We start from the raw sequence: 25,256 nt of genomic DNA, 5'->3' as shown, positions 1-25,256 counted from the left end.
CGCATGTGTGTGTATATGTGTGTGTGCATGTGTGTATGTGTTCAATTTCATTCAATGTCTATCCACATTAAGTGATATTAGACATGTGTGTGTGTGTAGGTGTGTGTGTGTGTGTGTGTGTGTGTGTGTGTGTGTGTGTGTGCGTGCGCGCGTGTGTGTGTGTGTTTAATTAAGTAATGTAAAACGCATCATTTCTGAATCTGGTTTATGATTTTGTGCATTACATCATTACTATTTTTTTTTCTTCTTCCTCTTGTAAGATACTGCGTGTGTGCGTGCGTATGTGTTTGATGTTCATTGCAAAGCGCTTTGAGCTCCCTTTAAGAAAGGAAAGCACTCAACAAGCATTCATTATCATCATCATCATCATCATCATTCTAAACAGAGGACTGTACTGACCATGAGAGAGGGTCTGCATCGCTCTGTGTTGATCACCTGGTGCAGCTGGTGAAGTCGGCTGTACTTCTCAAAGGGGGGGTGGCCTGTCAGCAGCTCGTAAACCACCATGGAAAAGGAGAAGATGTCCACCTGCCACACACCACGATCATCAGGCATGCACACATCACTCTGCACGCTGGCTGGCACAGTGTGTCATGACTCAGCCGCCACCCCCACTCCACTCCAAACACTTTATTTATTCGTCTTTTTCACTGTTCTCGTAAATCACCATGGAAAACGAGATGATGTCCACCTGCCACACACCACGATCATCAGGCATGCACACATCACTCTGCACGCTGGCTGGCACAGTGTGTCATGACTCAGCCGCCACCCCCACTCCACTCCAAACACTTTATTTATTCGTCTTTTTCACTGTTCTCGTAAATCACCATGGAAAACGAGATGATGTCCACCTGCCACACACCACGATCATCAGGCATGCACACATCACTCTGCACGCTGGCTGGCACAGTGTGTCATGACTCAGCCACCACCCCCACTCCACTCCAAACACTTTATTTATTCGTCTTTTTCACTGTTCTCGTAAATCACCATGGAAAACGAGATGATGTCCACCTGCCACACACCACGATCATCAGGCATGCACACATCACTCTGCACGCTGGCTGGCACAGTGTGTCATGACTCAGCCACCACCCCCACTCCACTCCAAACACTTTATTTATTCGTCTTTTTCACTGTTCTCGTAAATCACCATGGAAAACGAGATGATGTCCACCTGCCACACACCACGATCATCAGGCATGCACACATCACTCTGCACGCTGGCTGGCACAGTGTGTCATGACTCAGCCACCACCCCCACTCCACTCCAAACACTTTATTTATTCATCTTTTTCACTGTTCTCGTAAATCACCATGGAAAACGAGATGATGTCCACCTGCCACACACCACGATCATCAGGCATGCACACATCTCTCTACACGCTGGCTGGCACAGTGTGTCATGACTCAGCCGCCACCCCCACCCCCTTCCCAACACTTAACACAGGGACTTAGCAGCTAAAGAGTTAAACAGAATTCGACGGGCGCAATAGCTGAGTGGTTAAAGCGTTGGACTTTCAATCTCTGGGTCCCGGCTTCAAATCTCGGTAACAGCACCTGGTGGGTAAAGGGTGGAGATTTTTCCGATCTCCCAGGTTAACATATGTGCAAGTACCTACTTGTGCCTGAACCCCCTTCGTGTGTTTTATCCAAACAGAAAATCAAATACGCATGTTAAGGATCCTGTAATCCATGTCAGTGTTTGGTGGGTTATGGAAACAAGAACATACCCAGCATGCATACCCCCGAAAACGGAGTATGGCTGCCTACATGGCAGGGTAAAAATGGTCATACATGTAAAAGCCAATTTGTGAACAAGTCCACTATGTTGTTTTGACATGAACCAAATCATTTTCACTGAGAACACTGAGTCTAAAAACATCTGAAGCTGTTGAGTGGGTTTTTTTGTTTTGTTTTTGTTTCTTTTTGACACAGAAACTTGGCAGTGAAAGAGCCTTAACACAGAATTCCTCCCTTCCTTACCTTTGCCCTTCAGTTTGAAGTGAACAAGTCCACGACGTTATTTTGACAAGAACCAAATTGAGTCTAAAATATTTGGTGCTTGGGAGTGGGGTTTTTTTGTTTTGTTTTTCACACAGAAATTTGGCAGTGAAAGAGTCTTTAAACAGAATTCCTGCCTGCCCTCACCTTCTCGTTGTAAGCCTGCCCTCACCTTCTCGTTGTAAGCCTGCCCTTACCTTCTCGTTGTAAGCCTGCCCTTACCTTCTCGTTGTAAGCCTGCCCTTACCTTCTCGTTGTAAGCCTGCCCTCACCTTCTCGTTGTAAGCCTGCCCTCACCTTCTCGTTGTAAGCCTGCCCTTACCTTCTCGTTGTAAGCCTGCCCTTAGCTTCTCGTTGTAAGCCTGCCCTCACCTTCTCGTTGTAAGCCTGCCCTCACCTTCTCGTTGTAAGCCTGCCCTCACCTTCTCGTTGTAAGCCTGCCCTTAGCTTCTCGTTGTAAGCCTGCCCTCACCTTCTCGTTGTAAGCCTGCCCTCACCTTCTCGTTGTAAGCCTGCCCTCACCTTCTCGTTGTAAGCCTGCCCTTACCTTCTCGTTGTAAGCCTGCCCTTACCTTCTCGTTGTAAGCCTGCCCTCACCTTCTCGTTGTAAGCCTGCCCTTACCTTCTCGTTGTAAGCCTGCCCGTCCATGATCTCCGGCGCCATGTAGCCCGGCGTGCCCACCATTCCCATCAGGCCTTGGGACGTGGTGAATTTGGAGATGCCATAGTCGGAGATCTTGACGTTGATGCTGTCTTCGGGGGCCAGGGAGCACACCAGGATGTTGTCCGACTTGAGGTCCCTGTAGAGAATCCGCCGCTTGTGCAGGTAATCCAAACCCAGCGCCACCTTCAGGACAGAAGAGGGGTCACAGGTCATTTCCATTAACCTCCCCCCCACCCCTCTACTTTACTGCAACGAAGGTTCTTTTCTTTCAAATGTTTACAGCATATTTCTTTTTCCTGCACAAAGGAAGGATACATTCCTATTCAATGAACTGAGGCAATAAATAATACTGGAAACAAACAGATATTTAAACATTATAGATGCATCATTTTTTTTTCAAATACAGGACAAAAAAACTTTTCAAAATACCTTTCTGTATATGTATACTGAAGTAGAGACATTATACAAAAATAACAAGTGTATTTTTCGCTGCTGATTCTTTTGCTCTCTCTCTCTCTCTCTCTCTCTCACACACACATACCCTCACAAACATCCCATTAACCTTTTCAGTACTGCAAGGATTATGGCTCGTGCATTCTTCTGTGTCTGGGAGGTTTTTGTATTCGTTTTTGGATGACTGAAAAACTAAATAAAAGACCCACAAACGCAGAAGAAGAAGAAGATAAGAGATACCTTTATTCCTCTAAAAGTGAAATTGTTGACAAGTTTCTTGATAAAAAAGTGACATAAAAAAGACATTTCATCCATAGAAAACCACAAAGTCTGATTCAATTCAATATAAAAACATAAATTCATTAGCAAATATTTTACACAGCAAAAGCTCCCATAACAAATTCTATATTCATTGATCGAAAATGCAAAAATTTCAAATCAAAAAGAAATATAAAGAATACATTAAAAATTAAATAATCATCGAAAAAACCCCAAAACAGATCAAATCAAATCAAAGTACAGGAAAAAAACATGATCATACAATCAAATAACAAATGCAATTCACACATCATGTTTGTCCTTTACTAATAAAATGCTACATTAAGAAAATCAAACATAACACTACCTTTACACATACAAACACACACAAACACACCTAAGAGGCAGCATATTGAAGTAAAAAAAACAAAACTACTCAAGTAAATAATCGCATACAACTTCTGACATCTTTTACATTCATGAGATACCTGGTAGACAACTTTGAAGGTGATGTCTTTATTCAGCATGCTACCAAACGTCCGCTCCCGGTCTCGGAACCTGTTGAAGGGTCGCTCCTTCAAGTGCTCGTCCAAAACGCTGCGAAGGCTGCCCAAGGGAGCCAACTCCAGAACGACCAGGAGGCTGGGGCGGATGCTCACGCCGAGAAGGGAGATGAGGCACGGGTGGTGCAGCTGGCTGAGAATGACCACCTCCTGTCGCAGCTCCGAGAAAGCTCGACACACCTGTCAAGGTATGGGTCATGTGTTATTTCCGTTCAGCTTCTTCTCCTTCTTCATTCGTGGGCTGCAACTCCCACGTTTACTCGTATGTACACAAGTGGGCTTTTACATGTACGACTGTTTTTACCCTGCCATGTAGTCAGCCATACTCCGTTTTCGGGGGTGTGCTTGTTGGGTGTGTTCTTGTTTCCTTAACCCACGGAACGCTGATATGGATTACAGGATCACTGACAAGCGTATTTGATCTTCTGCTTGCAAAAACACACAAAGGAGGTTCAGGCACTAGCAGGGTCTGCACATATGTTGACCTGGGAGATCGGAAAAATCTCCACCCTTTACCCACCAGGTGCCGTTACTGAGATTTGATTCCGGGACCCTGAGATTGAAAGTCCAATGCTTTAACCACTCGGCTACTGCTCCCATCAAAAGAGTAATACAATACAATAACAATAATAATAATACTAATAAAAGGACATTTGGTAACCTAATCCAATGAAGCAAAAGCCCTGGGTGTTTACAATGAAAAAAACAATGACGTATGCATACTAAAAACACATGAATACACCAGCACGCAATACAATACAACACCACACAAGAACATACAACAGAATACAATAAAATACAATACCATAAAATACAACACTGCTTCCTCCTTCTTCCTCGTTTGTGGGCTGCAACTCCCATGTTCACTCGTACATGTGTGCACGAGTGCTCCTTTACATATATGACCGTTTTTACCCCGCCATGAAGCAGCCATTCTCCGTTTTCGGGGGGTAAACTACAATACAATACACCCACCTTCAAATTCCTGCCCGTCAGGTGGTCCTGCCTTCGCTGCAGGACCTGGCTCGACATCTCCTGGAAGTTCCCGTACAGGGCCGACCTCCCCCCGGTGAAGGACCCGGAGTCCGCGGAGCTGGCCACCGATGACGCGGTGCTGGACATGGTCGATGTGCCGCTGTCTGACTGGGCGCCGTCCTCTGTCGGGGCTGGGGGGGTGTCCGTGTTCCTGTAGAACTCCTTGACTGCTACAGCCTCCCCAAGCAGTATCCCCTGTGTGGGAAGAAAACGCAGTGAAATGTTCGTGGGTTTTGAAAGCTGAACATGCGTTTTCACAAATATGACAATGAGCAGAGATACCCACCCCTGTCAAGTGTTCATGGGAACAGTCAGGAATTTGGTGGGGACATTTTGAATTTGGTAGGAACACTGGGACTCTGAGCCACATCAGCAAATGTACATTTCCTACACAAGGCATACATACAAACACTTGGGCCTACCTGCAACATGGTGTAACTGCTACCAGGGCCTGTTTGCAATAGTTGCATGAGGTCTGTTTTCCATTGTCTAGTCTCTTGTGACCATGCTATGTAGTCGTAAATGATCTGGTCTGAACAATTTTGACGTTGGCATTACATCAGAACAAACTGCCTTCGAGCGTAACAGTAAACGGCGAAATTGAAACAGTTGGCATCTCTGATGAGTAGCCTTTTATTCTTCATTAAATTTTATTTCATCTTATTCATTTATTTATTCTGAATAGCATCTTGGACTGGAATGGCTGGTGTTGACTGGCCCCTTCAAGTTTGAAAGGTCCTTCAGTCTACAATGCTTTAGAGCCGGACAATCTTCTGCAAACCCATTCATCCTTGGTGTCTTCAGTTTTGGTGTGGTTAGGTATCAGGAATAACATGTGGGGCATGAAGGCTTATTTTGTCTGTGGAAGAGTGTGTCTGTATGAAGAAACAAACAGTGAAAAAACAGCCAGGCTTGTTTTGTCTGTGGAAGAGTGTGTCTGTATGAAGAAACAAACAGTGAAAAAACAGCCAGGCTTATTTTGTCTGTGGAAGAGTGTGTCTGTATGAAGAAACAAACAGTGAAAAAACAGCCAAACACTTAGTTGTCCAGGTGATTCTGACCATTTACATTTTTGATTGTTCTTTGATTGAGATCTGGAGGCAGAGTATGGAACAGGAAAGTATCTATTTCTGCCATCATGTGGACAGGAAAGTATCTATTTCTGCCATCATGTGGACAGGAAAGCATCTGTTTCTGCCATCATGTGGACAGGAAAGTATCTGTTTCTGCCATCATGTGGACAGGAAAGTATCTATTTCTGCCATCATGTGGACAGGAAAGTATCTGTTTCTGCCATCATGTGGACAGGAAAGTATCTATTTCTGCCATCATGTGGACAGGAAAGTATCTATTTCTGCCATCATGTGGACAGACTTCAGTGGATATCTTGCTGAGGAAAGACAACCCTCACTTGTTGATCAGTTTTCAAGCTGTGCAAACTTGGAACTCAACATTTTTGGTTTTTGTTGATTTTTTTCTTCCATCCATCACAGTCTATCACTTTCCATCGATTCAAGATGAATCCAAACACGTTTCAGTCAGCAGTCTATTTTATATATATATATATATATATATATATATATATATATATATATATACAGAGAGAGAGAGAGAGAGAGAGAGAGAGAGAGAAACTGTTTAATGTCATTAGCACACATGCCATAATAACATGGGGTTCACAATTTCATGTCCAAGAAAAACAGACATTAAACATAAACAAAGAAAAGTCTCAGAGACTACTCCACACATGCAGAAACAGTCTCTCAGCGTGCATGCAAATCTCCATCTATGTACATACAAAACAGGCCGACACCTTATCAAAGGTAGTGTAATCCTTACTGTCCAATAAGTAAACCACCAAGCATATTAAGAAGAAATAGATAATCTGTGTGAACCATAAGCAGAATGTTTTCAAACTGAAATCAAAAGTTTTCTTGCTTTGCTCGCTTCAGCAATGTATTTTGCCAAGGATCTAATTACTTCGTCATTATCAGCTATTAACACGTCAACTACGTTTTGCCTTCTGATAACAGGCGCCTTAAACAGGTTACATTTCTGTCTAATGGGTTCGTACGCTTCACATGCAAACAGAAAGTGATATTCGTCTTCGGTAGAATTTGTTTTGCATGCTGGGCACGTATTGGTTTCTGCTGTCCCTGATATGAACCATTTTTTGTTTGCATTCAATCCAAGTGTCCTTGTACGAAATCTGGCCAGCATATCTCTGTGCCATTTATGTGTTATGATATACAGATATTTTTCAGGCTGTAAATTACTATTAAAAGAAAGAAACCAAGTATACTTTTCATTCTCTTCCATATGACCGTGCCAGTTTTGTTGGAATATACATATCAGGCGATCCTTGAATTCTGAAATAAATGCATTATAATCCCCTACTTCCTGACTTAACCAAACAATACCAAACCTGTTTACAGTAAGTAGTTTCTTTATATTAGATACCCAGTTACACTTCCCATTTTCGTGCTGCTGCAATAACATTTCATAAGCTTGTCTACATAACCTTGTCATAGGTAATTTTAGCAGTTTTAACCAATATTTAATACTTTTTAAATATGTACGGATATACAAAGGGTATCTGCCAGTTTCACCATAGACCATTCTGTTAGAGGAGTGTAATGGAACATTTAAGAAACGCTTAATGGCAAATGTATGGACTTTTTCCATTTGGCTATTATCGTACATCCCCCATATCTCTGCTGCATATGTTAAAATGGGTTCTACCTGGGAATCAAATAACTTCCAAAAGACCGATGGTTCGTTTGAATTTAGCTTTTTTAGTGATCTAAGGATTTCAATGACACCTTTTTTCCCTTTTCTACACATTTCTTCCCACCCTGCATTTAGACTTAACTTTGTAGTGAATGTCATCCCAAGATATTTATAACAGTTTGTCACCTTTACTTCAAAATTTCCATACACCATTTTTCATATCTAGAGAGATGCCCACCCATTCTAAAGACCATTACATTTGTTTTGTCTAAGTTGAGAGAGAGAGAGAGAGAGAGAGAGAGAGAGAGAGAGAGAGAGAGAGAGAGAGAGAGAGAGAGAGAGAGAGAGAGACAGAGACAGAGAGAGAGAAGGAACTCCATAACCTGCATTATTTGATTTCAGTCTTACTTCACACACACACACACCCTCTCTCTCTCTCTCTATATATATATGTTGAACAAAACATTAGTGGAAAGCAAACACATCAGCACATCCAGCCCACACACACCTTGTACACAGTTCCTGCAGCTCCCCCACATCCAGCCCACACACACCTTGTACACAGTTCCTGCAGCTCCCCCACATCCAGCCCACACACACCTTGTACACAGTTCCTGCAGCTCCCCCACATCCAGCCCACACACACCTTGTACACAGTTCCTGCAGCTCCCCCACATCCAGCCTACACACCTTGTACACAGTTCCTGCAGCTCCCCCACATCCAGCCCACACACACCTTGTACACAGTTCCTGCAGCTCCCCCACATCCAGCCCACACACACCTTGTACACAGTTCCTGCAGCTCCCCCACATCCAGCCCACACACACCTTGTACACAGTTCCTGCAGCTCCCCCACATCCAGCCCACACACACCTTGTACACAGTTCCTGCAGCTCCCCCGCCAAGCCTTTCCTTCAGCTGCACTTCGTCACTGTGGAAGTGGAGCCTCTCGGGGAGCTCACCCATGAGGAACTCTGGAATCAGGTCCTCCAACGCCACCTGCGAGGACCACACAGCATCACTGATTGATTGATTGGATACTTATATAGGACCTATCCTTAGTCGGAGACCAAGCTCTCAGCTCTTTATAAACACGGGGTCATTTGCACAACAGGCTGCCTGCCTGTGTACAGCCGACTGATGTCTGCCACTGGGAGCTCATCATTTCGTTTCCTGGGTCATTCAATCAGATTTCAGGCATGCACACATACACACTCAGACAGACATGTAACATTTTACGTGTATGACCATTTTGTTTATTTACCCTGCCATGTAGGCAGCCATTCTCTGTTTATGGGGGTGTGCATGCTGGGTATGTTATTGTTTCCATAACCCACCGAACATTGACATGGATTACAGGATCTTTAACGTGCATATTTGATCTTCTGCATGCGCATACACACAAAGGGGGTTCAGGTACTAGCAGGTCTGCATATATGTTGACCTGGGAGATCGGAAAAATCTCCACTCTTAACCCACCAGGCGCCGTCAATGAGATTCGAACCTGGGACCCTCAGATTGAAAGTCTAATGCTTTAACGATTCGGCTATTGCGCCCGTCATGTGTCACCTATTTTCGCCATGAGGAACTCCGGGATCAGGTCCTCCAATGCCACCTGCGTGGACCACACAGCACCACGCGTCATCTTCTGTTTTCTTTTTGTTGTTGTTCGCTGTTGTTGTCGGTGGTGGTTGTGGTCTAAACAGTGTTTTATTTCCAGCTCTTTGTGCCTCAAGAACTGGTCTTCATTACCACATGAAGACCCACATCAGACAGTCTTCATTCCCACATGAAGACCCACATCAGATAGTCTTCATTCCCAAATGAGGACCCACATCAGATAGTCTTCATTCCCAAATGAGGACCCACATCAGATAGTCTTCATTCCCAAATGAGGACCCACATCAGATAGTCTTCATTACCACATGAAGACCCACATCAGATAGTCTTCATTACCACATGAAGACCCACATCAGACAGTCTTCATTCCCACATGACGACCCACATCAGATAGTCTTCATTCCCACATGACGACCCACATCAGATAGTCTTCATTACCACATGAAGACCCACATCAGACAGTCTTCATTCCCACATGAAGACCCACATCAGACAGTCTTCATTCCCACATGACGACCCACATCAGATAGTCTTCATTACCACATGAAGACCCACATCAGACAGTCTTCATTACCACATGAAGACCCACATCAGACAGTCTTCATTCCCACATGACGACCCACATCAGATAGTCTTCATTCCCACATGACGACCCACATCAGATAGTCTTCATTACCACATGAAGACCCACATCAGTCTTCATTCCCACATGATGACCCACATCAGATAGTCTTCATTCCCACATGACGACCCACATCAGACAGTCTTCATTCCCACATGACGACCCACATCAGATAGTCTTCATTCCCACATGACGACCCACATCAGACAGTCTTCATTCCCAAATGAGGACCCACATCAGATAGTCTTCATTCCCACATGATGACCCACATCAGACAGTCTTCATTCCCAAATGAGGACCCACATCAGATTATCTTCATTCCCAAATGAGGACTCACATCAGATATCAATCAATCAATCAATCAATCAATCAATCAAAAACACTTTATTAATCCACATGGAAATTAAGTTGTGCAATCACAGGCTCATTGTAAACACTGGCATAAAATCATGCGCAACATAAAAAGAGATTAAAACTAGTCAAATAAGAATTCCCAATAGCCGACGATATACTAAATATAAAGAAAATATTTAAAAATCACTTCTGATCACACACACACAGAAATGCTTGCTTGCCCGTGCTCACCCGCTCAGTCCCACATGCACGCATAATGTCTGCTCCCATGCACTCATCTGCTGGTGAAGTTCAGGTGTTGCTGTGGCGAGTGGGCTTCGGGGGTGGGAGGGTTCACTTAGTGTATTGGATGTTTTGATTGTGTGCGTGAATGGCTGTAGGAATAAATGAATTAATGTATCGAGATGTTCTTGCGCGTGGAACTCTAAACCTACCACTTATGTCTGACCTTCTGCTATTAATGTCATCATGTAGTGGGTGTCTTACGTCGGTCAAAATTGTTATTAGTCTGTCAGTCAGTTTTCTATTGTGCATGTCACTAAAGGTGTCTTGTCTTATACCCACCACCCAACCCGCTTTCCTAATGACTTTTTCCAACCGGTCTTTGTCATGTTTGGTCAGGTTTCCCCCCCAGCACATGGCTCCGTATGTTAAAACACTACAGACATTTGGAGCATTTGGAGCATAGTCTTCATTCCCACATGACGACCCACATCAGATAGTCTTCATTCCCACATGACGACCCACATCAGATAGTCTTCATTCCCACATGATGACCCACATCAGACAGCCTTCATTCCCAAATGATGACCCACATCAGATAGTCTTCATTCCCACATGAGGACCCACATCAGATGGTCTTCATTCCCACATGAGGACCCACATCAGATAGTCTTCATTCCCACATAACGACCCACATCAGACAGTCTTCATTCCCAAATGAGGACCCACATCAGATAGTCTTCATTCCCACATGAGGACCCACATCAGATGGTCTTCATTCCCACATGACGACCCACATCAGATAGTCTTCATTCCCACATGAGGACCCACATCAGATGGTCTTCATTCCCACATGACGACCCACATCAGATAGTCTTCATTCTCACATGACGACCCACATCAGATAGTCTTCATTCCCACATGACGACCCACATCAGATAGTCTTCATTCCCACATGACGACCCACATCAGTCTTCATTCCCACATGACGACCCACATCAGATGACTAGTCTTAAATTCCCACATGACGACCCACATCAGATAGTCTTCATTCCCACATGACGACCCACATCAGATAGTCTTCATTCCCAAATGAGGACGCACATCAGATAGTCTTCATTCTCACATGACGACCCACATCAGATAGTCTTCATTCCCGCATTCCCACATGACGACCCACATCAGATAGTCTTCATTCCCACATGAGGACCCACATCAGATAGTCTTCATTCCCAAATGAGGACCCACATCAGATAGTCATCATTCCCACATGACGACCCACATCAGATAGTCTTCATTCCCAAATGACGACCCACATCACATAGTCTTCATTCTCACATGAGGACCCACATCAGATAGTCTTCATTCTCACATGACGACCCACATCAGATAGTCTTCATTCCCACATGACGACCCACATCAGATAGTCTTCATTCCCACATGATGACCCACATCAGATGACTAGTCTTCATTCCCACATGACAACCCACATCAGTCAGTCTTCATTCCCAAATGACGACCCACATCAGATAGTCTTCATTCCACATGAGGACCCACATCAGATAGTCTTCATTCCCAAATGACGACCCACATCAGATAGTCTTCATTCCACATGACGACCCACATCAGATAGTCTTCATTCCCACATGACGACCCACATCAGATAGTCTTCATTCCCACATGACGACCCACATCAGATAGTCTTCATTCCCACATGACGACCCACATCAGTCTTCATTCCCACATGACGACCCACATCAGATGACTAGTCTTAAATTCCCACATGACGACCCACATCAGATAGTCTTCATTCCCACATGACGACCCACATCAGATAGTCTTCATTCCCACATGACGACCCACATCAGATAGTCTTCATTCCCAAATGAGGACGCACATCAGATAGTCTTCATTCTCACATGACGACCCACATCAGATAGTCTTCATTCCCGCATTCCCACATGACGACCCACATCAGATAGTCTTCATTCCCACATGAGGACCCACATCAGATAGTCTTCATTCCCAAATGAGGACCCACATCAGATAGTCATCATTCCCACATGACGACCCACATCAGATAGTCTTCATTCCCAAATGACGACCCACATCAGATAGTCTTCATTCTCACATGACGACCCACATCAGATAGTCATCATTCCCACATGACGACCCACATCAGATAGTCTTCATTCCCAAATGACGACCCACATCAGACAGTCTTCATTCCCACATGACGACCCACATCAGATAGTCTTCATTCTCACATGACGACCCACATCAGATAGTCTTCATTCCCACATGACGACCCACATCAGATAGTCTTCATTCCCAAATGAGGACCAACATCAGATAGTCTTCATTCCCACATGACGACCCACATCAGATAGTCTTCATTCCCACATGACGACCCACATCAGATAGTCTTCATTCCCAAATGAGGACCCACATCAGATGGTCTTCATTCCCACATGATGACCCACATCAGATAGTCTTCATTCTCACATGACGACCCACATCAGACAGTCTTCATTCCCACATGACGACCCACATCAGATAGTCTTCATTCCCACATGACGACCCACATCAGATAGTCTTCATTCCCACATGACGACCCACATCAGTCTTCATTCCCACATGACGACCCACATCAGATGACTAGTCTTAAATTCCCACATGACGACCCACATCAGATAGTCTTCATTCCCACATGATGACCCACATCAGATAGTCTTCATTCCCAAATGACGACCCACATCAGATAGTCTTCATTCCCAAATGAGGACACACATCAGATAGTCTTCATTCTCACATGACGACCCACATCAGATAGTCTTCATTCCCGCATTCCCACATGACGACCCACATCAGATAGTCTTCATTCCCACATGAGGACCCACATCAGATAGTCTTCATTCCCAAATGAGGACCCACATCAGATAGTCTTCATTCCCGCATGAGGACCCACATCAGATAGTCTTCATTCCCACATGACGACCCACATCAGACAGTCTTCATTCCCAAATAAGGACTCACATCAGATAGTCTTCATTCCCACATGACGACCCACATGAGATAGTCTTCATTCCCACATGACGACCCACATGAGATAATCTTCATTCCCAAATGAGGACCCACATCAGATAGTCTTCACTCCCACATGAGGACCCACATCAGATAGTCTTCATTCCCAAATGAGGACCCACATCAATCTTCATTCCCACATGACGACCCACATTAGATAGTCTTCATTCCCACATGACGACCCACATCAGATAGTCTTCATTCCCAAATGAGGACCCTCATCAGATAGTCTTCATTCCCACATTATGACCCACATCAGATGACTAGTCTTCATTTCCACATGACGACCCACATCAGATAGTCTTCATTCCCAAATGACGACCCACATCAGACAGTCTTCATTCCCACATGACGACCCACATCAGACAGTCTTCATTCCCACATGACGACCCACATCAGACAGTCTTCATTCCCATATGAGGACCCACATCAGATAGTCTTCATTCCCATATGATGACCCACATCAGACAGTCTTCATTCCCATATGATGACCCACATCAGATGACCCACATCAGCAGATGATCTGCCTGCCTCATCACCCATCAAACACGACGGGAGAATCCATTATTTCAGTTTCTGAAGAAGGCATCACAAACCCACACACGCTACATCATATATATCTAGCTGGGCAGAGTCCCGATCAGCAGCAAGGCCGAACGCACCTTGTCAGGTCTTGAGTGCATGTATATATATATATATATATATATATATATATATATCTCTGTGTGAAATTCGGGCTGCTCTCCCCCGGGAGAGCACGTCACTACACTACAGCGCCACCCATTTTTTGGGTATTTTTTATGCGTGCAGTTTTATTTGTTTCTCCTATCAAAGTGGATTTTTCTACAGAATTTTTGCCATGATATATATATATATATATTACACGTTTGAATACCTGTCAGACAGTGGATTTCTGCTACAGAATTTTGCCAAGCTACAACACTTGTGTTGCCGTGGGTTCTTTTCTGGAGTGCCAAGTCAGTGCATGTGGTAAAAAGGGACTTCAGTTTTTCATAACTTTTATTTTCAAAAACATTGTAACACACATAAAGTAAATATGACATGATAACAAAAGAATATCATGTACAGTCCTGCCATAGTACACATGCATACACACTCTAAATATCTGACGAGATGTCTCTGCAGCCAGAAGTTTTGTACACTGTAGCACGGTTTATACACAAAAACGAAAAGTAAGAAAAAAACGAATGACAGAATATCAAAAGGAGGGAAGTGGTGGGAAGGAGAAAATGGATTGTCACAAAAAAATCAGATAGTCTTCATTCCCACATGACGAATGACAGAATATCAAAAGGAGGGAAGTGGTGGGAAGGAGAAAATGGATTGTCACAAAAAAATCAGATAGTCTTCATTCCCACATGACGAATGACAGAATATCAAAAGGAGGGAAGTGGTGGGAAGGAGAAAATGGATTGTCACAAAAAAATCAGATAGTCTTCATTCCCACATGACGAATGACAGAATATCAAAAGGAGGGAAGTGGTGGGAAGGAGAAAATGGATTGTCACAAAAACATTTTTTTTTTAAATAAAGAAAAAAAAAAGAGATTGGGCACTTTTTGTTGTCGTCGTTGCTGACTTATCTTCTGTACCTCTTCATTGATATCACCACTCTCTTGCTGCTTCTCAGTCTGTATACCTCAACTTACAGCCAAACTCACGACGATTCCAGTGCTTTCAATCTTTTTTTTTCTTTTTTTGTATATCTTTTGCTAGCATTGCCCATACTGTTTCAATGGTATCACCACACACAGCTTCATCCCAACCTCCCTCCCCCACCATACAACATCATCATCTTCAGGCCCCTCCCTGCCAAAGTCCTATAGTCAGCAGCCAACACGGAGCTGTGTCAATGTTATTTCACTGTATTGTATTGCCTTTTCTCAAGGCTGACTAAGCGCGTTGGGTTACGCTGCTGGTCAGGCATCTGCTTGGCAGATGTGGTGTAAAGCATATAGATTTGTCTGAATGCAGTGATGCCTCCTTGAGCTACTGATACTGATACTGTGTTGCATTTTATTGTATTGTATTGTATTGTATTGTATTGTATTGTATTGTATTGTTCTCTCGACAGATTTCTCAGTGTGAAATTCAGGCTCCTCTCTTCAGGGGAGAGCACCTCACCACAGTTTAATGCCACCTTTCTTTTTTTTTTCTTTTTCTTTTTTTTCTTTCTTCTTCTTGTCTGTGAGTGTATTCATTACACCATAAAATAGGACTTTTCTTCAAAACTTTTGCCAGAGACAATCCCCTCGTTTCTGTAAGTTCTTTTTCAGGTGCACTAAGTGCATGCTGCACACAGGACATAGGTTTATCACATGTATATGTGTATGTAAATATATGTATGTATGTGTGTGTGTTTGTGTGTTGGGTGTATGTATTCATGACACAGAGAGAGAGAGAGAGAGAGAGAGAGAGAACAGAGAGAGAGAGAGAGAGAGAGAGAGAGAGACAAAGACAAAGAGAGAGAGAGAGAGAGAGAGAGAAAGAGAACAGAGAGAAAAAGAGGGAGAGGGAGGGAGGGAAAGAAACATATATAGAGATACAGAACGACATGGAGAGAGAGAGAGAGAGTGAGAGAGACAGACAGACAGACAGATAGACAAGGATCTAAGAAAAGCAGAGACTGAGAGACAGACAGACAGACAGACAGGAGACTGGCAGAGTGTCAAGAAGACCCCCACCACCCCCTCCACCCCTACACACACACCCTGTTCCCACGACCGCACAAAGCGTAGTCGTCACACAGCAGATCTCCCGCACAGTCTGGCAGGGCGAAGTGCAGATGGCTGCCGCGCACAATGTCCGTGCTGGGGTCAAGGTCGTGAAAACAGACAGGACACAGGGCATAGGCGCCAAACAGGTTGGTGTTCTCTTGGTAGTCTGGAAACACAGCATTCCATCACTTCATTCATACATATTGGTGTTCTCTTGGTAGTCTGGAAACACAGCATTCCATCACTTCATTCATACATATTGGTGTTCTCTTGGTAGTCTGGAAACACAGCATTCCATCACTTCATTCATACATATTGGTGTTCTCTTGGTAGTCTGGAAACACAGCATTCCATCACTTCATTGATATATATTCCAAACAGGTTGGTGTTCTCTGGGTAGTCTGGAAACACAGCATTCCATCACTTCATTCATACATATTGGTGTGCTCTTGGTAGTCTGGAAACACAGCATGCCATCACTTCATTGATATATATTGGTGTTCTCTGGGTAGTCTGGAAACACAGCATTCCATCACTTCATTCATACATATTGGTGTTCTCTTGGTAGTCTGGAAACACAGCATTCCATCACTTCATTCATACATATTGGTGTTCTCTTGGTAGTCTGGAAACACAGCATTCCATCACTTCATTCATACATATTGGTGTTCTCTTGGTAGTCTGGAAACACAGCATTCCATCACTTTATTCATACATATTGGTGTTCTCTGGGTAGTCTGGAAACACAGCAGTCCATCACTTCATTCATACATATTCCAAACAGGTTGGTGTTCTCTTGGTAGTCTGGAAACACAGCATTCCATCACTTCATTCATACATATTGGTGTTCTCTTGGTAGTCTGGAAACACAGCATTCCATCACTTCATTCATACATATTGGTGTTCTCTTGGTAGTCTGGAAACACAGCATTCCATCACTTCATTCATATATATTCCAAACAGGTTGGTGTTCTCTTGGTAGTCTGGAAACACAGCATTCCATCACTCCATTCATACATATTGGTGTTCTCTTGGTAGTCTGGAAACACAGCATTCCATCACTTCATTCATACATATTGGTGTTCTCTTGGTAGTCTGGAAACACAGCATTCCATCACTTCATTCATACATATTGGTGTTCTCTTGGTAGTCTGGAAACACAGCATGCCATCACTTCATTCATATATATTGGTGTTCTCTTGGTAGTCTGGAAACACAGCATTCCATCACTTCATTCATACATATTGGTGTTCTCTTGGTAGTCTGGAAACACAGCATTCCATCACTTCATTCATACATATTGGTGTTCTCTTGGTAGTCTGGAAACACAGCATTCCATCACTTCATTCATACATATTGGTGTTCTCTTGGTAGTCTGGAAACACAGCATTCCATCACTTTATTCATACATATTGGTGTTCTCTGGGTAGTCTGGAAACACAGCAGTCCATCACTTCATTCATACATATTCCAAACAGGTTGGTGTTCTCTGGGTAGTCTGGAAACACAGCATTCCATCACTTCATTCATACATATTGGTGTTCTCTTGGTAGTCTGGAAACACAGCATTCCATCACTTCATTCATACATATTGGTGTTCTCTTGGTAGTCTGGAAACACAGCATTCCATCACTTCATTCATACATATTGGTGTTCTCTTGGTAGTCTGGAAACACAGCATTCCATCACTTTATTCATATATATTCCAAACAGGTTGGTGTTCTCTGGATAGTCTGGAAACACAGCATTCCATCACTTTATTCATATATATTCCAAACAGGTTGGTGTTCTCTGGGTAGTCTGGAAACACAGCATTCCATCACTTCATTCATACATATTGGTGTTCTCTTGGTAGTCTGGAAACACAGCATTCCATCACTTCATTCATACATATTGGTGTTCTCTTGGTAGTCTGGAAACACAGCAGTCCATCACTTTATTCATATATATTTTGAGTTGTGGGAAGCCAGGTAGAAGTGGGTGGAATCAAACAATGAATATTCATTTTGAAAAACAAACATATCAGTACAGTTAAAACAAAATCACTTAATAGACTTCGTAAAAGAGAAGTTGTTAACAAGAGAAACAACTGATACTGAATGTTAAAAAGTTTCTAAAACATCAATGTTCATAGTGACTTGTGATGATGACACACTTTCGTGCAGTAAGGCGTCATCAATTCACAGTAAAAAAAAATTGTATGTTTACCTGTCATATCGCAGATAGAAATTCACTTGATATTAGGGCATATGTTTAATCCGTAATGAATTGGACAATAGCCTGTAAATCAAATTTAACACTGGTCTGTGACTCAGACCAAAAGTCTGAGAAACTGGCTTACAGATATTAGTTTACACTATACAAGAAAGCCACAAACATATTTGTTTTCAGACTTGTTCAGCAACATACATTAGGAGAACACAAAAAGTAGTAATTGTACTTTTAAAGTCATGTGATCACTTTTCAAAATGGTTTGGTATTCAAGGGATTAACAAAGTCTATATAAGGGATATATGAAAGGTGAAAAAAAAAACAGATATTGGTTTACAACATACAAGAAAGCAGCAAAACACACACTTGTTTTCACACAACAAAAACAAACATCTAAAAGAAAAACAAAATGTCCACTGTGATAAAAACAACAACAACATTTAAATGCTTTGAAAAGTTAATGACCGAAACACATACTGTGTTCACCAACCCTGTACTGTGTAAGTTAATGCTTTGAAAGGTTAATGACCGAAACACATACTGTGTTCACCTACCCTGTACTGTGTAAGTTAATGCTTTGAAAGGTTAATGACCGAAACACATACTGTGTTCACCTACCCTGTACTGTGTAAGTTAATGCTTTGAAAGGTTAATGACCGAAACACATACTGTGTTCACCTACCCTGTACTGTGTAAGTTAATGCTTTGAAAGGTTAATGACCGAAACACATACTGTGTTCACCTACCCTGTACTGTGTAAGTTAATGCTTTGAAAGGTTAATGACCGAAACACACACTGTGTTCACCAACCCTGTACTGTGTAAGTTAATGCTTTGAAAGGTTAATGACCGAAACACATACTGTGTTCACCAACCCTGTACTGTGTAAGTTAATGCTTTGAAAGGTTAATGACCGAAACACACACTGTGTTAACCTACCCTGTACTGTGTAAGTTAATGCTTTGAAAGGTTAATGACCGAAACACATACTGTGTTCACCTACCCTGTACTGTGTAAGTTAATGCTTTGAAAGGTTAATGACCGAAACACATACTGTGTTCACCTACCCTGTACTGTGTAAGTTAATGCTTTGAAAGGTTAATGACCGAAACACATACTGTGTTCACCTACCCTGTACTGTGTAAGTTAATGCTTTGAAAGGTTAATGACCGAAACACATACTGTGTTCACCTACCCTGTACTGTGTAAGTTAATGCTTTGAAAGGTTAATGACCGAAACACACACTGTGTTCACCTACCCTGTACTGTATAAGTTTCAAAACATGTTCTGTATTTCTTTCCATCATTGATTCAGCAGTGTTTGTTACATTCTTCCTATGTGCAGATACTCCGTCTCGCACTGATATAAAGAGATATAAAAAAAGTTAAAGGTTTACTTGTGTGTAAGTCAATGTGTGGATCAGTGATTTCATACCCAGGTCCTGCGGCTCCCCATGCATGCCCATATTCTAGCCATGGGATGGTGCTACCTAAATCTAATGAGGAAAGCAGATATTGTGTTCTTAGAAAATACCACTTGAGAACAACAAAGAAATGTACGGAATGCAGAGTTAACCAATAAACTACCTGGAATGCAAATTCAACCAAGGCAAATGTGAATGTTGAACAAAACTACCATTTTCAGTTGAACTAATGAATTTACAGGATACGAAAAACATCTCTTTCAACACTATAAATTCATTTCAATGAAAACAGTTTTGGATGCATGCAAGATGCCCCATTCATTCATTAATCTCATCTCAAAGACAATCACTTGTCAAGTGTTAAGTGAGGAAGTGTATTGTTGATCTGCGACAACTGCTGACTGATAGAAACCCCATCACAAAGAAGTAACTCACGAGGAAATATTGTCTGAAGAGCTGAATCGATTTCGTCCGTAACGAAACCTGTGACGGCAGTGTCGCTGAGCGTCGGGGAGTCTGTCAAGATGGAGACCAGGATGCCAGGCCGTCTGGCGGAATCCTCTGAAGGCAGGAAGACGGCCGACTTGATGACGATGGATCCTCTACAGTACTTAATTGTCAGGCCTTCTTGCCAGTACGTCAGCTGCGGCTTCTTTATCTCCACGCCTTGCCTTTGAACCAAGTGTGGATATGTTTGGTTTGATTAAAAGAATTTTTAAAAAAAGGACTGTTTAAAGGTCCCATAACCTGTCGGGGTATATCCACTGTGTCTAGGGTTTGGCATACAGGAAGGTGGGACAAATCCTCTCCTTTAAGTTCAGATATCATATGTTTGTTAGAAATAGGTTCTTCACATATATGCATTAAACATTCTTTGCTGAGTTAAGTTACGGAAGCGTTCAATGTGTGTGCTTGTGTGAGCAATGTATGCATAAGTGTTCTGTGAGTGTGTGTGAACTGAAATGTGTGCGTGTGTGTGTGTGTGTGGCTTTTGAGGTGTTGATTTCTTTACACCTGGATGTAAATGACATGAATTAGAAAAAAAATAATGATAAACAACATTTGGTAGTGTTCCATTCTTTTTTTTTTCTTTCATTCCAATCTCTCTCTGTATATCCCAGACACACCCACACCCACCCACCCACCACACACATACACACACACACACACACGTGAAGGTATATATGCAGCTATTCCCTAACCACCCTTCCCATCCCCTATTCCCTTATTCCACCCCACTCCCACCTCTAAAAAGTGTTTTTTGGGGGTCGGGGGGGATCATCCAATATCACTTGAAATGGAAAGATATAAAAGTGAGGACTACAACCTAGCACTTATACAACACATGTGCACATAAAACCTACAACCTAGCACTTATACAACACATGTGCACATAAAACCTACAACCTAGCACTTATACAACACATGTGCACATAAAACCTACAACCTAGCACTTATACAACACATGTGCACATAAAACCTACAACCTAGCACTGATACAACACATGTGCACATAAAACCTACAACCTAGCACTTATACAACACATGTGCACATAAAACCTACAACCTAGCACTGATACAACACATGTGCACATAAAACCTACAACCTAGCACTTATACGACACATGTGCACATAAAACCTACAACCTAGGACTTATACAACACATGTGCACATAAAACCTACAACCTAGCACTGATACAACACATGTGCACATAAAACCTACAAGCTAGCACTGATACCACACATGTGCACATAAAACCTACAACCTAGCACTTATACGACACATGTGCACATAAAACCTACAACCTAGCACTTATACAACACATGTGCACATAAAACCTACAAGCTAGCACTGATACAACACATGTGCACATAAAACCTACAAGCTAGCACTGATACAACACATGTGCACATAAAACCTACAAGCTAGCACTGATACAACACATGTGCACATAAAACCTACAACCTAGCACTGATACAACACATGTGCACATAAAACCTACAAGCTAGCACTTAGACAACACATGTGCACATAAAACCTACAAGCTAGCACTGATACAACACATGTGCACATAAAACCTACAACCTAGCACTTAGACAACACATGTGCACATAAAACCTACAAGCTCAGAGGAAGAAAGGCGGCAGAACAGTTAAGATGCTAGTCTGCAAATCTAGCATCCCTGAGGATCTGGTTCAAATCCTGGTCTTGCCCTTGGTCCCAAGTTTGACTGGAAAATCAAACTGAGTGTCCAGCCATTCGGAAGAGGTGAGGTGATAAACCAAGGTCCCATGTGCAGCACGCACTGGGCGCACTGAAAATGAACCCACGGCAAGATAAATGTTGTCCTTTGGCAAAATTCTGTGGAAGAAATCCACTCTGATAGGTACGTACACAAATATGTATATGGATACACTCAAGGCCCCTGACTAATACACTGGATCAAGCTGCTGGTCAGGCCTCTGCCTAGTAGATGTGGTGTAGCGTTTGTCCAATAATGCAGTGATGCTTCCTTGAGAAACGGAAAGTGAAACAAACCACCAGCTCACCAATAGGACTGTGAAAAGCGGTCCATGGACATGAGGAAGCCCAGAATCAAGCGTGACCACAGCCGGCAGGGCACGTGGGGCATGGCATAGAAGCGCAGGAACTTTTGTCCCTGGCTGGAGGCCGGCAGCTCCAGGCCTGGGGCGGTCTTGGGCAACAGGCACGGCAAGAGCAAACTGCAACATGCCACAAAAACCTGTGTCAGTCTCAAGACTCAAGACTGAGTTTTTGTTGTTTTTTTTGTCCAAACACAGGTATGTCCAGGTACAGAAACCCATTGTTTGACATGTGAAAACATGGGCGAAATAGCCGAGTGGTTAAAACGTTGGAATTTCAATCTGAGGGTCCCGGGTTTGAATCTTGGTAATGGCGCCTGGTGGGGAAAGGGTGGAGATTTTTCCAATAAAACGTTGGACTTTCAATGTGAGGGTCCTGGTTCCAATCTTGGTAACGGCGCCTGGTTGGGTAAATGGTGGAGATTTTTCCTGATCTCCCAGGTCAACATATGTTGCAGACCTGCTTGTGCCTGAACCCCCTTTGTGTGTATATGCCAGCAGAAGATCAAATATGCACATTAAAGATCCAGTAACCCATGTCTGTGTTCTGTGGGTTATGGAAACAATAATATACCCAGTATGCACACCCCTGAAAATGGAGTATGGCTGCCTACATGGCAGGGTAAAAATGGTTATACATGTAAAAGCCCAACTGTGTACAAGCAAGTAAATGTGGGAGTTGCAGCCCACGAACGACGATGAAGAAGAAGAAACTACAACACGTCACAAAAACCTGTGTCAATTTCAAGACCCATGGCTGGGTTTTTTTTGTCCATACACAGATAGGAATAAACAGTGAGGCCAGGGGAAACGACTGATTAACAACTTGTAAAGAGTGGTAACTCTCCCACTTGTGTTTGCACACTTCTTCTGTCATTACTACTGTGTGCACGTGCACATATCAAATGACTGATAATTATAAGGACAAGTCCGGAGCTTCCCTTTTTTTAAAGAAAGTGTCTGGGTTTGTTCCAATGTACCTTTTTATTCACCTGTGTGCTAGCTGAATCAGTAGCATAAGCAGCACTGACCTGAAGTTGTATACCTTGTGAATGGAAAGAGTTACCACTCTTTACTGTTTGTTCATTGTACACAGATATGTCAAGGTACAGAAACTCATTCTTCGACATGCAAAAACATCAAAATAATGTGTAAAATGATTTCGCTCATGAGCCCTGCACCACAGGTTTCTGAAACACATGCATGAACCACAAAGAAAGGGAGCTAACTGCTACAGTATTTCTGGATGTGTCTGCACATAATCTGGAGGAAAAACAATAATATGTTTTCTGTCAATATTGCATGGAAACCTGCCGAAGCTGTAAAAACTCCCCAGTGGGGCTGACTGGGCTGAAGCTGAGTAAGTTTGTGTGTAAGTTAACTCTTTTGCTGCATCGGGGGCGTGGGGGGGAGGGGGGGGGGGGTGTATGTTAAACAGACCTTTGCATTGTCAAAAAGCTTTACTGCTGCAGCAAACCTCCCTGTGCAATAGGAAATTCACAAACCTTTCTCCCTTGACTAAAATGTTAAGTGATGTTTTGACATGAACTGTGACTGAGAAAGTTGTGTCTAAAATATCATAGCCAAATGGTTAAAGTGTTGGACTTTCAATCTGAGGGTCCCGGGTTCGAATCTCGGTGGCATCTGGTGGGTAATGGGTGGAGATTTTCCTATCTCCCAGGTCGACATATGTGCAGACCTGCCAGTGCCTGAACCCCCTCCGTGTGTATACGTACGCAGTAGATCAGATACGCATGTTAAAGATCCTGTAATCCATGTCAGCGTTCGGTGGGTTATGGAAACAAGAATATACCCAGCATGCACACCCCCCAAAAACAGAGTATGGCTGCCTACATGGCGGGGTAAATAAAAAACAACAACAACAACAACTGTCATGTATGTGTGCATGTGTGAACTCTGATTGAATGACACAGGAAACGAATGATGAACGCCCAAAGGCAGCCGTCAGTCGGCTCTACTCAGGTAGGCAGCCTGTTGTGTAACTGACCCCGTGTTTGTCAAGTGCTTTGTCTCCGACCGAGGATAGGTGCTATATAAGTATCCATATCAATCAATCCATTAATCTGGTGCTGGGGACGTTTTTCATATAGAAACGTGGTGATGGAAGAATTCTGGTGCTGGGGACGTTTTTCATATAGAAACGTGGTGATGGAAGAGTTCTGGTGCTGGGGACGTTTTTCATATAGAAACGTGGTGATGGAAGAGTTCTGGTGCTGGGGACGTTTTTCATATAGAAACGTGGTGATGGAAGAGTTCAGAGGGTGAAGTTCTACTGCACAATAACAATAACATCAAATGCACAAAAAAACAAAAAAACAACAACAAAAACAAAACAACCCAAAACAAAACAACAACAAAAAAATCACAAAGACAAGAAAACTATATATATCATTATATGCACATACCAGCATTGTAGAACACCCTCAAATTAATAAATCACATAATATATAGATACACCTAAACAAACACAAAGAAACATACTGCAGGTACAGAATTATCATCTACTCCTATAAACTCAAAAACAAAAGAACCACTCAAAAAACAAACACAAGTCAATGGTTCAGAGAATACAATGATCCTTATTTTGTACTTCAAGTAAATCTGAGACATTTAAAACATTAACAAACTAAATACGTGAAATAAGTA

At 42.8% G+C, this 25,256-nt stretch overlaps 1 protein-coding gene across 15 annotated transcripts in view; it reads right to left on the bottom strand.

The window, feature by feature from the left end:
- The window catches only part of LOC143282204 (leucine-rich repeat serine/threonine-protein kinase 1-like), a 132,741-nt gene that overhangs the window by 25,257 nt on the left and 82,228 nt on the right, over positions 1-25,256 (bottom strand). For all 15 annotated transcript variants that reach the window (XR_013055224.1, XR_013055223.1, XR_013055226.1 and 12 more), the window contains 8 exons: positions 22,536-22,709; positions 20,420-20,655; positions 16,344-16,516; positions 8,585-8,710; positions 4,921-5,175; positions 3,871-4,125; positions 2,630-2,854; positions 400-528 (listed from right to left, as the gene is read on the bottom strand). Coding sequence is in view for 8 of the 15 variants with exons in the window: in XM_076587799.1 (XP_076443914.1) it covers positions 400-528; positions 2,630-2,854; positions 3,871-4,125; positions 4,921-5,175; positions 8,585-8,710; positions 16,344-16,516; positions 20,420-20,655; positions 22,536-22,709 (1,573 nt within the window). In the remaining 7 variants the exon portion in view is untranslated. The remainder of the gene's footprint in view (positions 1-399; positions 529-2,629; positions 2,855-3,870; positions 4,126-4,920; positions 5,176-8,584; positions 8,711-16,343; positions 16,517-20,419; positions 20,656-22,535; positions 22,710-25,256) is intronic.

Source organism: Babylonia areolata, chromosome 5 (genome assembly GCF_041734735.1).
Source record: "Babylonia areolata isolate BAREFJ2019XMU chromosome 5, ASM4173473v1, whole genome shotgun sequence".
NCBI classification, from domain to species: Eukaryota; Metazoa; Mollusca; class Gastropoda; order Neogastropoda; family Buccinidae; genus Babylonia; species Babylonia areolata.
This window is presented reverse-complemented; position numbering and strand designations above follow the sequence as displayed.